The sequence below is a fragment of the Typopeltis vanoorti genome, chromosome 11 (assembly GCF_054136105.1).
Source record: "Typopeltis vanoorti isolate ZY-2024b chromosome 11, IOZ_Tvanoo_1.0, whole genome shotgun sequence".
In the NCBI taxonomy this organism is placed as follows: Eukaryota; Metazoa; Arthropoda; class Arachnida; order Uropygi; family Thelyphonidae; genus Typopeltis; species Typopeltis vanoorti.
Genome location: NC_143559.1, coordinates 36,971,341 through 36,989,242, shown reverse-complemented (window position 1 = coordinate 36,989,242; position 17,902 = coordinate 36,971,341). Strand labels below are relative to the sequence as shown.

Sequence of the window (17,902 nt, the reverse complement as noted above, 5' to 3'; positions counted from 1 at the left end):
TTCAAATTAAAAAAGTTTCATTTTTATTTATTTATTTTTTTTGTGTGTTTCCCGCTGCTTCTCCGTGTTGAGAGATCAGTTACGTTGGTAAGGCACCTGGTCAGAATGCCACAAGAGAAGCCCCCCTCAGCAGGCCCTCTTTGGAAAGCCAGAGGGGGGGGGGGGGCATGTGGAAGGCCAAGGACTCACTGGATAGATTCCAGCGAGTCCTTGCCACCAAGCTCAGAAAACCTGAGCTTGGTGCCTGAGGATCGTGACCGTTGGAAGTTCCTCTTGCAGCTGCTGCCCCCACAACCCAATCAGGAAAGGTGGGCCTTGAAGATGTATGCATGTATGTATGTGTTTCCTACCCACAAAAGTTCCTTTAAGGTAGGATATTAAACTTCTTTTCTTTGCAATCTGATGTGAAAAGGATTTCAATACCCTACCTTAAAAGAGCCTCAGAACAAATGGCAAGAATTCTTCAAAAATTCAATCTATATGCTTTCTTCAAACCAGCTCAGAAACTGTCTTCCTTTCTTCAATCCCAATCCACAGAGGATTCATTACCACCTCTTCCCTTAAGTATCCTGTTCATGCCATCTTTGTTATTATGGACAGACTGGCCATTCTGCTTTGATTAGAAATGAAGAACATCAAGACTATATTAGATTTTTGGAATCTGACAAGTCTGGCCTTGCTTCGCATGCTACTGACACTAGGCACAGAGTTCTTTGGAACAATGCTGAACTTCTTCCTTCCAGTAAATTCAAATTCGATAGTCTTTTTCTAGAAACATGTGCAACTCTATGAAATCATCCAAACATGAACCAATCACTACATGCCAATATCCAAGTTTTGGGAAGTAATCACAATTAAATGTTCACAATTTTTTAAAATCTATACAACTTGTTGCAATTTTTCCTCTGAACTCTAATTGCATAATATCACGTACTTCAGCTGTGACTAAGACATGAGCTAATATGCACATCAATTATGGCTCATTATTATAATTCATGTTTTGAATGTAGAATATTTTGAGTCTGTCTCTCTGATTAAAGTATATATAATGTTGGATGAAATATAGTGGAGTTTTTAAATAAAATTCTATATAATTTAAGTACTTCTTGAATTTGCTAATCTTTCTTAGTTTTTTTTTTTTTTAATGTACTAAGGATGCATGTGATACACAAGCAAAAATTCTACAGTTAAATACTTAATTTAGCTAATGTCTTCCCTTTTTAATTTTGTAAGAGCTAATCTAAGTGTTGCTGTTACCTTAAACAGAAATTGGAGAGGAAAATAATAGATGGAAAAAGACTCAAAGACCAAGATTCAAGTAGACTAATGCAGCTAACAGCATGTCAGAAGACTAAAATGAAGGATCCAGCAATATTGGATACTGGATAACTAACAATTTGAAAGAAAATTGTTGACAGGAAGCTGGTAATAATATTGACTTAAGAAGTATTATTACAGTCCTGAACATGCTATGATGATGATAAACATGTCAGAAATTCTTCTTTCTCATCCATCAGATCACAGGTTGAGCCCCCTATGTGCAAAGGTCGGGAATTATTTATAATTATATCACTGAACGTGTTGATTATATTATTAAGATAAATGGCCATTTATCTTAATTATATATGATAAAACCTTAAAAATTGCATAATTTTAATTGAAAATGTTATAGAATCAGTTATTTTAATGCTCACCTCCTTCAGCAAATGAAGCTCAGGTAGAAGACAAGGAGCTTTTACTGAATATTCCACATTTTTGTACCAAGGAGTATCCTAAAAATATATATTATGACATCTTAATTCATCAGTGAAGTATATATACATGGTTGGTTGGTTGGTTCTCTGCATAAACTAGAAAACCTATGGCTTAAAGCCTCCACTTCAGTATGGATATATAAAAAATAAATAATTTATAAACAACAAACATCAGTATACTAAAGAACAAAAACTGTTGTTATTATAGACTATTTTTTGATTATTTCTGTTCTACCTTATTGGATAAAAAAAAAAATTAAAAATCACACATCATACTTTTGGATGTTTGTACAAGGTGGCGCATAAGTCACGAAGGGGTTTAAAATGTGAATAACTTTGTTGATTATTAATTTTTTCATTATTTTTTTTTCAAGTATTCTAATGAACATTTGGGAAATTAATCACGGAAGAGTTCACAACCCAACAATTAATTAGCCATCACATTCTCCAGATCTGACTGCTCCTGATTTCTTCCAATGGGGTTACTTGAAGGAAAAGGTGTATGTGAAAAAGCCCGAGACAATCCAGCAGCTGTAATGGAACATGCCATAAAAAAGGACTCATTTTTATAAAGCCAAAAATGGAAATCATTTATGTGATGTGGGTATTTATAATAAAAAAAAATCCCCAAGTTCTGAATTTCAATATAACAAAAATATTAAATAAAAAAATAGTAATAATTAATAAATTAAGTCATTAAATGTTTAAATCCCTTCGAGACCTATGGGCCATTCTGTACAATGCATGCCTACTCTTGGAATTAATAAACTACAAATGCAGCATTGGTAAGTATTATTATTATTATAATGTTGCTGTTATTATGCTGCTGATATTATTACAAATTATTAAATAAAATAATTATCTTTATTTAAATTGTGCTGTGAGTTAGAAACATTTATGTAACATTTACAGATAAAAATAATCATCATCAATAATAAAATAATCTGTTTTAAAATTGAAATTTAAAAATTCGAACACTTTGGTACCTTACTGTACCTATTGTGGCTCTATTTAGAATCCTTATGGTATTTATATATGCTTCTGTGCCATTTCTGTCCTGAAAATGTCTTTGATGCTTAGCCAAAAATTTTATTATTAATCATCTAACTGGCCACATGGATCAAAAACATCAAGAACATATGCTTTGTATAATAAATTTAGTTTAATCCTTTATCCAAGTGTGAGCAAACAAAGTTTGCGCCTGAAAGTATTTTCAGGACTGGGGTAAGGTGGTACAACACTGGGCAACTCGTTGCAAAGGTGGAGCAACTAACATCACTCCTATCTCAGTATCTCCCATAATGCAAAACACATCTCCTTGCAGATATGTATAATGTTATGCATTAAGAAAAGGGCCACTACCCAGACTAGTTTCGACCTTTATTGAGGTCTCTTCAGTGGGAGCCAGGCCTAAGTGGAGATAACGGGCAGAAGCATTAGCAAGGTCATCTCTACCTATAGGAGTTGCCAAACGGTGTGCCACCTTTTTATTAAATTACTCTGGATTTAGAGAAAGATGATGAAAGTTTATTTTTCACTTGGTTAGACTATAACGAATTTGCAACGAGTTGCCTGGTGTAGTAACACCTTACCGCAGTCCTGAAGATACTTTCAGGTGCAAACTTTGTTTGCTCACACTTGGATAAAGGATTAAACTAAATTTATTATAGTCTAACCAAGTGAAAAATAAACTTTCAACATCTTTCTCTAAATTCACACTGTTTGGCAAATCCTATAGGCAGAGATGACCTTGCTAATGCTTCTGCCTGGTATCTCCACGTAGGCCTGGCTCCCACTGAAGAGACCTCAAAAAGGTCAAAACTAGTCTGGGTAGTGGCCCTTTTCTTAATGCATAACATTATACATATCTGCAAGGAGATGTGTTTTGCATTATGGGAGATACTGAGATAGGAGTGATGTTAGCTTGCTCCACCTTTGCAACGAGTTGCCCAGTGTTGTACCACCTTACCCCAGTCCTGAAGATACTTTCAGGCGCAAACTTTGTTTGCTCACACTTGGATAAAGGATTAAACTAAATTTATTATAGTCTAACCAAGTGAAAAATAAACTTTCAACATCTTTCTCTAAATCCAGAGTAATTTAATAAAAAGGTGGCACACCGTTTGGCAAATCCTATAGGCAGAGATGACCTTGCTAATGTTTCTGCCTGGTATCTCGACATAGGCCTGGCTCCCACTGAAGAGACCTCAATAAAGGGCCACTACCCAGTCGAAACTAGTCTGGGTAGTGGCCCTTTTCTTAATGCATAACATTATACATATCTGCAAGGAGATGTGTTTTGCATTATGCGAGATACTGAGATAGGAGTGATGTTAACTTGCTCCACCTTTGCAACGAGTTGCCCAGTGTTGTACCACCTTACCCCAGTCCTGAAGATACCTTCAGGTGCAAACTTTGTTTGCTCACACTTGGATAAAGGATTAAACTAAATTTATTAGTGTCTAACCAAGTCAAAAATAAACTTTCAATATGCTTTGTATCTGTATCATTTTTAAATAATATCCAATGGCTATACTGATTTCAATGGACACTTCGCATTCATGCAATTATGAATATACATGTCCAGGCAAAGGTGGTAAAAAATTGGTTATTTAATACGAGTCTTTTATTTCCTTTATTTTTAACAAAATAATTAACTTGCCTAGTCATTTGCTATACTGCATTAAGAGAAATAGAGAAATTGTCACAATTTTGACATTTTTATTTTCCGATTTTTTTTTGATCTGAAATAAATATTGCTTAGAATCAAAAATGAAGCAAAATAAGAAGTTATTAGAAGTTTATTTATCTAGTTTACCCAAAGCTGATGCATATTTTAAATTAAGACAATGTATCAGATTTCACAATAATGAATTCACTAAATGAATATTTTAAAAAAACTAGATCAATAATTTTTGTTATTAATAAAATTCATTAATTATATTTTATCTACTATTAAAAGCAAAAAAAAACTGCATTTTAGTTTTGTTTTCTTGTTTTAACAAAAATGAATGAAAATAATGTCTTTTGTTAAATTATTGGTCTGATATTACTGTTATAATTACCAATGTCAGAAATGCCCCCCCCCCCCCCCCCGTAATGGTTAAAAATGATATATTGTACTATGTATGTAGAATTTCATAAGTCACCTTTGATGGGCATCAAATGCCATTAAACCTAAAATTTACTCAACAAAGGAGACTTAAAAGTTAGCTTAGGGGCCACTATTCATCGGACATCATCAGATGTTGTATGGTCACTCGGATGCTCAGTGATGTGCCATACCAGTCCTCGCCAGATGGTCTTGTTCCAATCTAATTTGGGTTGAGTTTAATCAAAATAATTTCATAAATTATTGCCAATATCAGTTTAGTAATGGATTTGTAGGGAGGAAAATGGAGGCTCTCTACCATTCCTTGCTATAGAGGTCAAACATGGAAATTTTCTATTGCAGATGAATAATTAATGTTTTTTTCATAAATACAAACTCCTCAATTTGGTATCTGAACATGAATAACAAATAAAAAACAAATATACAATATGAACCTTAATTCTGAAAACTTCTGGGACGAGTGTTTGCAGGAGGCAATGGCTGACTGCATACCTATAGTCCGAATAGTAAATCAAGTAGGGGTTAAATGGATGAATAACAGCATTAAGCTTGAGCTGCAAAAAAAGAAACAACCGTGGAGGGAATTTAAGGAGAAAGGTGACTTGCAGGCACATGAAGGGTATAAAGTGCAGGCCAGAAGGGTAACGAGTGTGGTAAGAAAAGCAAAAGCAGATTATGAAAGAAAATTAGCCATGGAAGCTAAAGAGAATCCGAAACAGTTTTTTCGATATGTAGCAAGTAAAAGAAAAAAATGTATATGACAGAATGTTTTAAAGAATGTCGATGGTAGTGAGGTAACCGAATCAATTGATATAGTTGAATTACTGAGCGAGCACTTTGCAAAAGTATATCATCCAGGTGGTAATATTGCAGGAATGAAAGAACCAACAGCTTATATGGGAATTGTGGTGAATGAAGTGGAGGTGAATAGGCTATCACAAAACCTCAATGTGAATACATCTGTGGGATTGGATGGTATACCAGCTCGTGTCGTACGTGAAGCGGCTAAAGAATTGTCAGTCCCCTTGACCATTTTGTTTAATTTGAGTTTCGGGTCTGGGTTAGTCCCGAGGGGGGGTGGAAGGAGGGGGAAATAGTTCTACTGCATAAAGGACATTCCAAGACAGCTGTTGTAAATTACCAACCGATCAGCATATCAGGAGTCGTTGTCAAGGTCTTGGAGAAAGTAGTCAAGAGGAAAATACAGGAATGGATAGATGAAAATGGGATACTGTATGGGGGACAGCATAGTTTTGCGAAGGGTAGATCATGCCTCAGTAACTTGCTCACGTTTTATAACACAGTGACGGCTGAACTAGATAAGGGTAATGTTACAGTGATTATGCTGGACCTTGCTAAGGATTTTGACAGGATACCACACGGAATTCTAATCAGTAAACTGCAGCATATGGGGATGGATATAGGGTTGCTGAGATGGATAGGAGGGTGGTTGATGGAGAGATATCAGAGAGTAGTTTATTCAGGAGTAGAGTCCAAAAGACGACCTGTGACTAGTGGTGTGCCACAGGGTTCTGTTCTTGGACCACTACAGTTTAATTTGTTCATTAACGATATAGAAAAGGATCTGAGAGGAACTGTTCATTTGTTTGCAAAGTTGGGTAGAGCAATAGTAACTGCACAGGATGTCAAAATTTTGCAGGATGATTTGGATAGTTTGGAGGACTGGGCTAAAGAGAATGGATGTCAATTTAATGTGCCAAAATGTAAGGTTATGCATTTTGGGGTATAAAGATTAATAGCAGTATACCACATTGGTAGAACTGTACTCCAGGAGATTGACGAGGCCAGGAATTTGGGAGTGTTGGTGGATAGGGAGTTGAAGTTTAGGGGTCAAATTGTAAAAGTGGCTAAATCAGCTCATCAAATCACTTGGTTACTGAAGAATACTTTGACGAGCAAAGACAAGCAAGTTATTGTTCCTCTGTATCGAGCCTTGATAAAGACCCCATCTAGACTATTGTGCCCAGATTTGGGTGCCAGGGTTTCTTCTTGATGGAGAGGAGGTGGAGAGGATCCAGAGACGAGTGACCAAGATGATAGCAGGTCTATGGAATGAACCTTATGAGAACAGGTTGAAGATTTGTGGGTTGCAGAAATTGGTTGATAGGCAGAAAAGGGGTGATATGATTGAGACATTCAAAATACTGTTTCTATAAGATTAATTGAGAAGATATTTTTGAGAACAGGACTGGTGGTGGGAGGACTAGGGGCTATCCATGGAAACTGGGAAAGAGTGTGGTTAGCAATGGTGTTAGAGCTAGGTTTTTTACTTGGAGAGTGGTAAATGAGTGGAATAAGCTGCCAGAGTCTGTTGTGGGTGCCATGACTGTGAATGAGTTCAAGGCGAAGCATGATAGATACTGTGTGAATGCTGAATAATTGTTCTTGACATGATGTTAGGGCCTCCCTCGACGAGTCTAAGGACTCCTTGGAGTTGCCCATAATAATAATACCACATGCAACTTTGTTACATAAATTGGAGTAAATGGGGATGGATATGAAATTGGAGACATGCATACAGGTGTGGGTTATGGACACATACTAAATAGTATATGGAGGAGCAGAATCCAAGTAAAAGCAGATGACTAGTGTTGAGATGCATGGCTTTTTTCTTAGACCACTGTGACTGAATTTGTACATCAAAAGATGATGTGAGAAATGATCTGGAGGAAATATTCAGTTATTTGCTAATGCTGCAAAATTGGTAGTACTAGTTAATCAAAATAATGCAGAGAGTTTCCAAAATTATTTAAATAAGCTGAAAGTGTGGACAAAAGATAATGTCCATTGTCCAAATTAATGTGCAAAACTGTAAAGTTCAAATTTTGAGATGGAAATATTACAAAACTTTGTACTACAATAACGGTGCTTCACTCCAGGAAGTAGACAAAGTTAGGGATTTGAAGGTGATGGCAGATTGTGAACTGAAGTTCAGAGGGCATATTACAAAAGTGGCCAAGGTTTACTTCACTGAAGAACACTAACAATCAGGATAGGGAAGTCATCATTCTTCATTTTTGTAAGGCTTTGATACTGCTATATCCAGCTTATTATGCATAGCTCTGGTCACCTGGGCTTCTTATGGAAGAGAGAATCCAAAAGCAAGTGAGCAAGATGGCAGATGGTGAGTGGTCTGTGGAATGATTCCTAGGAGAAAAGATTGAAGGGTTGTAGGCTGATGTTTGATAAGTAGAAAAAAGAGGGATAGGATAAAAATATTTAAGTTGCTAAAAGGATTTCATAGGATTAATATACAGGAAAATTTTCAGCACTTGGCCAGAGGAAAGAGAATAAATGGTCATCTCTGGAAATTGACTAAAATTGTGATTAATAAGGGCCACAGGACCAGATTTTTTGCTTGGAAAGTGGTAAATAAGTGGAGTTGATTGCCAGAGTCCATTGTGAGTGCTCTCAGCGAATGCACGAGAAGAAGCAAGAAGAATGACAAGTATTGTGTGGATAGTCTGGACCTCAACAATGCTTCTATAAAAATAATCCTTGTAACAGAGTATAAAAAATTTAACTTATAAAACTAAGTAGCAGAATTCAGCTAGAGTAGCATGTTAGTAATATCTGAAATGAAACCAATCATGCAGCCAGCCTTCATGTAATTAATGACCAAAGTATAAACATTTCAATAATGTTGTGCTATATATGAAATCTGCAACATGATATTAGGAAGTGCAATAACTATATGATCACATTTATATATAAATGTGGTCAACAAAATGAATATTGTTTTTCCAGAGGTAAAAGTAAATAATAAAGAATTTCATATTCTAGCACTATCATCATATGAGCATCTCCACTGAGTCCGAAGTCTCATTGTGGAGGCCAGGTTGCATAAAAAAGACTTCAAGACAGAACTAGCAAATTACAGAGCCAATCCATATCTCAAGATTGGTGATAAAGTTACTCGAGTAATTGGTCAAAGGCAAATTCAAAAATGGATGGATAGGAATGATACTGTATGGAAAATAGAATGGTTTTGTGAAGAGTAATCACTTTTTACAATACAGACAGTTATATAAAACCATAGGGCTATGTCATTATACTGCTGGACTTTGCAAAGACATTTCAAACACGATAGACTGAACTCTATGACTCACATAAGAACAAATGGTTACAAAGCTGGTGATATGAAAAAGACTGTGGCTGATGGAATGATATTACAGTAGTAGAATGAACCCAGGAGATCCTACTACCAGACAAACCTCTCGAGGAGAATCAGGAGAAGGCAGATGACCAACAGAGTACCACAGCGCTGCTGATGCTGTTTAATTTAAGAACTGGCAGATGAAGCTTGTTCTGTGGCAAAAGAGACTTGTATGAGGTTGCGATTTGAGTTGCCAACAGAACTGACATCCACAGTATACTTGGAAGTGGAGCTTGTTGTTAGGAAGAGGTCAAGTGTGTTGGCAAATTGGAGGGGGTTGTCAGTTATTCTGGTGTAGAGATTGATGAAAGGTGATAGGTCACTGCTAATGACAAACACAGCAGCATCCCTGTCTACTTGATCAGTGAAACTGGAAAAGGGAAGCAAATATGAGTTCTGCTAAGGCACAACCAATGACCTCCCTATTTTGGTATTTCGACTGTAGGAAGTATATTCAATTTAGTCAGGGAATCTTAAAGACTTGTAGTGGATTTATTCAGGTGTATAACATCATCTGCATAACGTAAAGAACTAAGTTTAATATTGCCAATTTTGATATCAGATTCAATACCACTTTCCTTCATTATGTGATCTATATAGCTAATGAATAACAATAGAGTGAATAAAATTTCATTTAAATGTGCACCCTTATCACACCTAATTTAACAAATCATCTTCCATTACCTCCTTCAATTCTAACTACTGAATTAGAGCATAAATAGCGACCATGTATTACTTGATATAATGTCCCATTCACACTACAGAACTGTAGCATTCTAAGAAGTTCATCTAGTAACATGTCTTTTCCAGATCTACAAAAAATATATACAAATCCTTATTATATTCCCAAAATTATTCAAATGTTTGTCTTAAAGTAAAAATCTGATCCTGAGAATCTCTATTTGGCCTGAATCCAGCTTGTTCTTCACTTCCCTTCCACAATTCTCCTTAGCTGTTTCTCAAATATACCTGCACAAATCTTACCAGGAATGCTGAGTAAGGAAATACCTCTGTTCTCACATTGTTTTATTACTCTTTTTACAGAGAGGTACGATGAGTGCTCTACTCCAATCATCTGGAATTTGATCCTATGACCAGACTTTCTAAATTATGAAGTGCAACCACTGCAAAACATTTATACCTACATATCTGAGAATGACTGGCAGAATTTCATCACTCCAGCTGCCCTTCCGTATTTCACGTTTTTGATTACGTGAAATATGGAATTGTGGGCATTTTCTACCACACCACTGACTACTTCATTTAGCAATCTTTCAAAATAATTACTCCAGACATCTAGAATATCTTTATCTTTCATATAACCTTTATCATCTCTGATCCTTTTTACAGTACTCTTTCCTCCAATTCTAAACTTTTTCACTAGCCTCCAGAATATTTTGCCACCTTCCTGATATTTAATTTCTATGTTCTACCCATGACACTTCTGTTTAGATTGTTTTATACAGTGCTTCCCGTTCTTAAATTTTTCTCTGTATTCTCTGAAAGCACAAGCTGACTTACTTGCCAGGAACTTTTGATATGTTTCTTCTTTTCCCTTTGCTGCCTCTTTAACTTTCTGAATCCACCATGGAGCCTCTGATTTTTCTATCCTTACAGACAACTGGCCACATGTCTCTCTGGCTGAATCAATCAGTGTTTTCTTCAGGATTTGCCATTGAATCTCCAAGGTTTGGTTCTTGTTTTCAAATTCTTTCATTTTTTTCTTTAATGATGTTTATGTATTTGAGCCAATGTTCACATCTGAAAGCTGCTCAACTTTGATTCATTTTAAAGCTTTCTTACACACTCTTCTTTTCAGTATGAAATTCAGTTTTATCCTGGCATTGGTAATAACTAGTTCATAACCCGAACAAAAATTTCTTTGCTCTTTTCTCCAAATATTTCGAAAACATTTCTATACATCTAGTAATCATTTCCTACTTTGCTGTTTAGATCTCCAAAAATGACCAACTTTTCCACTTTCATTGTGTCAGCTACCTTCTGTAATGCCTGAAAATATTCCACCATTTCTTCCTTAGTAAAAACTTCTGTGGGACCATATGCACAAAAGTTTTACTGCCCAGTTTCCCATTCTACTATTTTTCGTTTTATTTTAATCCTTTTTAATTTTTCCTAGCATGCAATAATTAGTATTTCCGGTGAGCTTGCAGTAAACAAATAATGAGTAATTATTATTATTTTTTTTTTAATCACCAATACTGTAATTGTCTGTTTGGATCACATTATACTATAAAACACTATAATGATGTTAAACAGTGCAGTTTTGCAAAGCACAGAACTTTTTGTTGGCACCAATTAACCATGCTATGCAAAATATTATAATACTACAATTTCTGGATAAAATAAACTCTGTATCCTACAATATCAAGTTTACTACTGAAAAAAGTGTTAAAGCTGTATAACTGAGAGAAGACCTCCACATAACCTTTAAACGATCGCGGAGAACTGACCAGGGCTTCTGATCTAATGTCCAATCCTCATCTTCTCGTGGTGCACCCTGTTGGGTATCTACCTGGATACTGAATGAACAAGGATTGGCTGGCAATTTGGGATTTAACCGACCAAATTGTATTATTATTGGTTTAAACCAATATACAAAAATGATGGTACAACATGACAAAATTTCAAGCCGGCTGGGGCATTGCCCAGTTAAACAAGGCACCCTTAGTTTTCGCCAGGGAACCAGGGCAAACAGCAAAAAGTCAGCTACTGGAACAAATCTGAAAGCACACCCCAACTCAATATCACCAGAGTTAAAGATCGGTACTATCAACATAAGAAGCCTGAATGGCAAAGAAATGGAGCTAGCTGAGGAATTAGATAAGTACCAGACTGACATAACAGGGGTGACTGAAACAAAGAAGACCAAAACTGGTGAGCTCTTTCTGAGCAATAAATACAAAATGTTATATTCAGGCAATGACAATCAAGGAAAAGAAGGAGTAGCTATAGTATTCAACACTAAATATGAGGCTAATCTTCTTGAATAGCAGGCAATTTCAAGTAGAGTGATGTGGGCAAATATCAGAATGGGGAACTGGACAATGAGACTTATTTGTGCCTATGGGCCCGCAGAAGGCTCTACTAAGGTACAAGTGGAGGAATTTTTTGAGGCTCTAGAGAAAGCTACTGACACAATGAAAAAGGAAAAGTTGGTACTTGTTGGGGATCTAAATACCAGAATAGGAAATGATTGTCAGATATTCAAAAATATTTTGGGAAAATTTGGAGAAAAGAGCAAAGCTAATAATAATGGCAAATACCTGTTGGATTTCTGCTCAGGAACATGGATTGGTTATTACTAACACCAAGTTTCACCATAAAAATGTGCACAAATTCACATGGAGAGAAGAGGCAAGGAATAAGAAAAGTCTCACTGACTATGTTATGTTGATAGCGATGTTTTCTCTCTGGTGCAGGACACCAGAGTGTACAGAGGATTTGAAATTGGAAATGATCACTATTTAGTCTTGAGCAGGATAATATTTAATTTCATATTGAAAAGAAGAACATGTAAGAAAGTCTTAATGCGAATAAAAGTAGAGCAGCTCTCAGATATGAACTGTAGACAAAAACACACAAAGATTATTGAAAAAAAAATGAAAGAGTTTGAGAACAAGAACCATAGCTTGGAGATTCAGTGGCAAACCTTGAAGAAATCCCTGATTGATTCAGCCAGAGAGGCATGTGGTGAGGTTGTCTGCAAGGATAGAAAAATCAGAACTCCATGGTGGACACAGGAAGCTAAAGAGGAGGTGAAGGAAAAGAAGAAATCATATCAAAAGTTCCTGGCAAATAAGTCAGCTTGTGCTCTTAGAGAATACAAAGACAAATGTAAGAAAGTGAAACACTATGTAAAACTAGCTAAACAAAAGTGATGGGAGGACTTTGGCAAGAATATAGAAAATAAATAATCAAGAAGTAAGATATTCTGGAGGTTGTTGAAGAAGCTTAGAAATGGAGGAAAGAGTGCTGTAAAAGGAGTTAGAGATGATAAAGGTGACATGAAAACGGGAGAAAAAGATATCCTTGAAGAATGGAGTAATTATTTCGAAAAATTGCTAAATGAAACAAGCAGTGATAGCACAGTGGTAAAAAATACTCAACAGGCCTACAGTCAGGAATACATATCCATACTTCAAGTATAAAAAGCCATCAAAGGCTTGAAATGTGGAAAGGCAGCAGGAGTAGATGATATTCGACCAGAAATGCTGAAGTATGGTGGTTTAAAAGTCTTACAGTGGCTGAACTGCATAGTTCAGAAGGCCTGGACAGAGGGACGAATTCCTGATGATTGGAGTAGAGCTCTAATAGTACCCATATAATAAAAAGGGAAATAGAACTGAAAATGAGAATTACAGAGGTATTTCCCTACTGAGTGTTCCGGGCAAGATTTATGAAAGTTTACTTGAGAAATGGTTGAGAAGAATTGTGGAAAAAAAGCTTGGTGAAGAAAAAGCTGGATTCATGCCAAATAGAGGCTGTCAGGATCAGATCTTCACTTTATGACAAATAGTTGAGAAAGCATGGGAATATAACAAAGATCTGTATTTAAGTTTCGTCGATCTGGAAAAGGCATGAGAAGGTGTCAACAGAGAAGCTATTCAATACGCTACAGTTATATGGTGTCAATGTTTATTCTTTATTTGAGTTGCAAGTCAGCACTTAGAATTGAAGAAAGTACAGGAAGATGGTTTAATATTAAAATCTGGTGTGAGACAAGGATGTACATTATATATATGGATCACATTATGAAGGGAAGTGGTATTAAACATGATATCAGAATTGGAGATGTCAATGTCAGCTCTTAGCTTTATGCAGACGATGTTATACTTCTAAATAAATGCGCCACAAGTTTGCAAGATTCTCTGACTAAATTGAATAAATGTTGTAATAGATATGGTATGAAGGTCAGCAATAAAAAGACAAAGACAATGAAAATAGGTAGGATCGTTGAAAATGTCAACTGTGTTTTGAACGGAGAATCTGTAGAACAAGTAAAACATTTCAGCTACTTAGGCATGATTTTTAGTGAAGATGGTAAGTTAAATATGGAAATAGACAACAGAATCAACAAAGCTGGTATGGTAGGAAGTCAATTGAATAAATTCATATGGAATAAGAGAGAAATTAGTCGGAACACTAAATTACTGTATACATGACAGTGTTGAAACCAGTTTTAACTGATGGATCTGAGAGCTGGATCAGAAGTAAAACATTTTACCAAAGACTAGAGACCGCAGATATGAGAGTCCTGAGAAAGATTAGAAAAGTGAACAGATGGCATCAATGACAATATCATATTAAAAACGAATATATTAGGAAAGAACCTGACATTGTCAGCATCCAGGAATGCGTTAGCAGAGCTAATCTCAGGTGGTATGGTCACTTAAACAGAATGGGCAAAGAACAATTAGCAAAACAAGTGTTCTCTGCCAGGTTGGCAGGAAAAAAACTCAGAAGAAAACCAATATGTAGGTGGATCGATACGGTACAAAGTACCTTAGACGATAGAAATATAAGATCTGATAATGTTGGAGTCTTGACAAGTAACAGACTGATTTGGAGGAAAATTGTAGATAGGAAGTTAGTAATGATGTAAATTTTTCATGTAGTACTATCATATCCTGTACACCCCTTGAGGGCAAAGAAAAAAAATGTCAGGAATTTGATGATGATGATGAAAAATCCAAAAAGTTTTTCCTGTCTGGATACTTTAATAATCCAGACCGGTTTCGACTTTCATTGAGGTCTCATCAGTGGGAGCACATGAAGTTTAATTCACATGCAAACGTTTATTGCTTATACTAGTATAAAGGATTGATTATTATTATTATTATTATTATTATTATTATTATGTAACACCTCCAGGGAGTCCAAAGACTCATCATAGGAGAGCATCTACTCTACAACTCTGTCTCCCCTACTCAATCCACCAACTACAACTAACTGCAACTATACCAATGCCATCTATCACTCAGCAAGAATTATACAAGCATATAATTTCTTAGCATCTTTAATTTAATTTACAATAACAACAACAACTATCAACTACTAGCTCTAATCCAGAGTACTTTAATAATAAGAAGTTACACCTTTTCTATACTTGTATATTGAAAATATATGATTTCTGCATTACTTCAACCTTGGCATCTCTTATGGATAAAGGTTACCCTCATGGTAGTATGTTTTTTTGGGAGACTAGAGCTATTCTACCTGTTAGTGGGTTTTGGCCTGTCACTAAATGAAGCCACCACTGAGTGTCCTGTCCTGAAGTGATCCCCCAGGTAGATTGCATTTAACCTTTCTAAAACCTACAAGAGGTCAAAATTTGTATGTGTACTGGCCCTTTCCATAATGCATTGCATTATGTCTGAATGGGTGTGTGTGCTTTGCATTATGGAAATGTAAGGGAACTGATGCGACATCAGTAGCCTAGTTGTAAAGATACTTCATGTGCAAACTCTGTTTGCTTACACTTAGATAAAGGATTAAACCAAGAATATGATTTCTTGGCATCTTTAATTTACCGTTCTCCTTGACTTGTGTCTATCAGGTACCCTGTTCATGTTGAATTTATTTTGGACAGACAGGACATTCTGCTGATATTAGAATCTATGAACATCACAAATCCATTGAATTTCTTGAACCTGATAAGTATGCCCTTGCCATTAAACACAGAGTTCACTGGAATCAAACCAACATCTCTCGTGACAGTAATCATCTGTTCTCTGAAATTTGTGGGGAAAAAAAAAAATTATATCTGAATCTTAACCATTCTGATTACATGCATACTTGTCTTAAAGTTTTGGGAAGTAAATGATTAAAACTTTTTAATATACATATTGCATATTTCTAAAAATGTTTTGCCATACTCTGGATAATTTCTGATGACAAAAGGTCATATAAATTGGATCAGAAATTCAGCTCATATAGTTAGAAATACAGCCACATTCCGCTGTATGGTGTATTTGTCATCAAGAGCTATTGTATCCTTACAATCCGTAATAATATGTAAAAAAAACACTATGGTTTCTGTCATGGTGTACTTTTTTATACATCTTTTGCAGAATCTCAGTTAACTCCTGATGACATAGTGAACTTTCACAACATACATTCATGGGTCAATGTGAATGAAATCAGGCAGTCCCCTTTGCCAATAGAAATTTCTCTGTGAATTTTTGGATGGTTGTAGTCCCCACCACTGTATATGACCTCATCTATTGTTCTTGTGATGATCAATCGCCGGTGGTATACTAGCACTTCTGGGAGGATTAACTACTTGCATTACTGAAGAATGTATCATTAACGACTTGTCAGCACATGTGGTTCATAAATGGTGCACCAGCACATTTTGGTTGAATTCTTAGGGAACAACAAAAATTTGCTGTCCTTATCCCAGCAATTCGATAGGTAGACATGGGCCAGTTGAATGTCCAATATTTCCCAATCTGAATCCACTGGATTTCTTTCTATGGGGACAGTTGAAGCTACTGCTTATGTATTACACTGGTGCCAACTGAACAGGTTCCTATCAAAGAATCACGGATGGTTCTATAACAATGTGAATAATCTAGGAATTCTTGAATGCGAATGGCAATTGCCCAGTGTTATACCCTGATAAGTTGGAACATAAAATATTTCATCTTATCTTTGTATAACAGAGCGAAAACACAATAAGAAACATTACACCATGCTTGCCTCTGAGTATTAAATTAATACATTGTAAAAATATCAAATATTTCATACTATGAGAAAACAATTAAGTAGGCATTTGTAAAACTCAAAAATTAGATAAGTAATAATGGAAATGTAGACCAGTAGCGAAGTTTAATAGAGCATTGTATACTACGAGATAGAGAATGTTAGCACAAGTTCAAGATTGGGGGGGAGGTGAAGTCCAAAGGTCACAGAGTAGCAACGCGAAGGAGTGGTTCGCCCCTGGCAATCGCGTACTGTCAGCGCACGTGGGATATAGCGGAGAGAGCTGGACGCCGTGATGTGAGCCCACGTGAGTGCGTTGGGTGGACATCGCAGAATGCGAGAATCACCGAGAAAGAAGGGTAAAAATATAAGGGTCTAGCACCCCTGAAAAAAGGCTTTTTTTGTTCCTGGATCTCCTGGTGTTCATCTCACGTTGCCGTGAGCAGGTGAAGAGTGGCAGTGCCTCCATTCCAGAAGGTTTCGACAGAGGCAGCGGCAGAACTAGACGTAGTGTCTCCACGGAAGGAAAAAGCCCGGCCGTCCATAGAAAGCCAGATTGGAGCACCTGGACATTTCGTCTAAGGAGAGGCAGATTCCAGTAGACTTTTGACGCGCCGCAGAACCAAGGATAGATAAATAAACTTTATTTGTATTTTGCTGATTGTGAATGAAAGATTTGTGCCACGTTGTAAAAGCAGAGGAAGGAACATTAATGAAATTAATTAGGACTGAACTACAGTGATCTAGAGAGAGTTACCTTAAAGTTTATTGTCACCTATTTGGATAGAGTTACATAATATGTTCTAGGAGGTTAAGAATATGTTTAAAGTAAGGAATTGCTTTCAATGAAAGGATTGTAAAAGATATAAATGCTATCTTGTGTGGTTTGATTGAGCTACTAAAGAAATTAGAGAGATATTGTGATAATCATGCATGATTAAGGTATTTAAGGGTAAAAATAAGAAATCTTACTTCAGAGATTTACAGTTAATCAGTTTAAGTATACTTATATTATTATAATGTTCTAATTCTATCCTGACTGTCAGGAACTCCCTTAAGGTGGGAATTAAGCTTATTGTATTGTATGTACATATTTATGATATCTAATAAACCTTGCTTTTGTACCCAACTAAG

General features: G+C 36.0%; 1 protein-coding gene across 4 annotated transcripts in view; it reads right to left on the bottom strand.

Moving 5' to 3' along the window:
* The window catches only part of shtd (anaphase promoting complex subunit 1), an 844,012-nt gene that overhangs the window by 165,218 nt on the left and 660,892 nt on the right, over nt 1-17,902 (bottom strand). For all 4 annotated transcript variants that reach the window (XM_090401046.1, XM_090401047.1, XM_090401049.1 and 1 more), the window contains one exon: nt 1,695-1,772. In XM_090401046.1, coding sequence (XP_090257172.1) covers nt 1,695-1,772 — 78 coding nt within the window. The remainder of the gene's footprint in view (nt 1-1,694; nt 1,773-17,902) is intronic.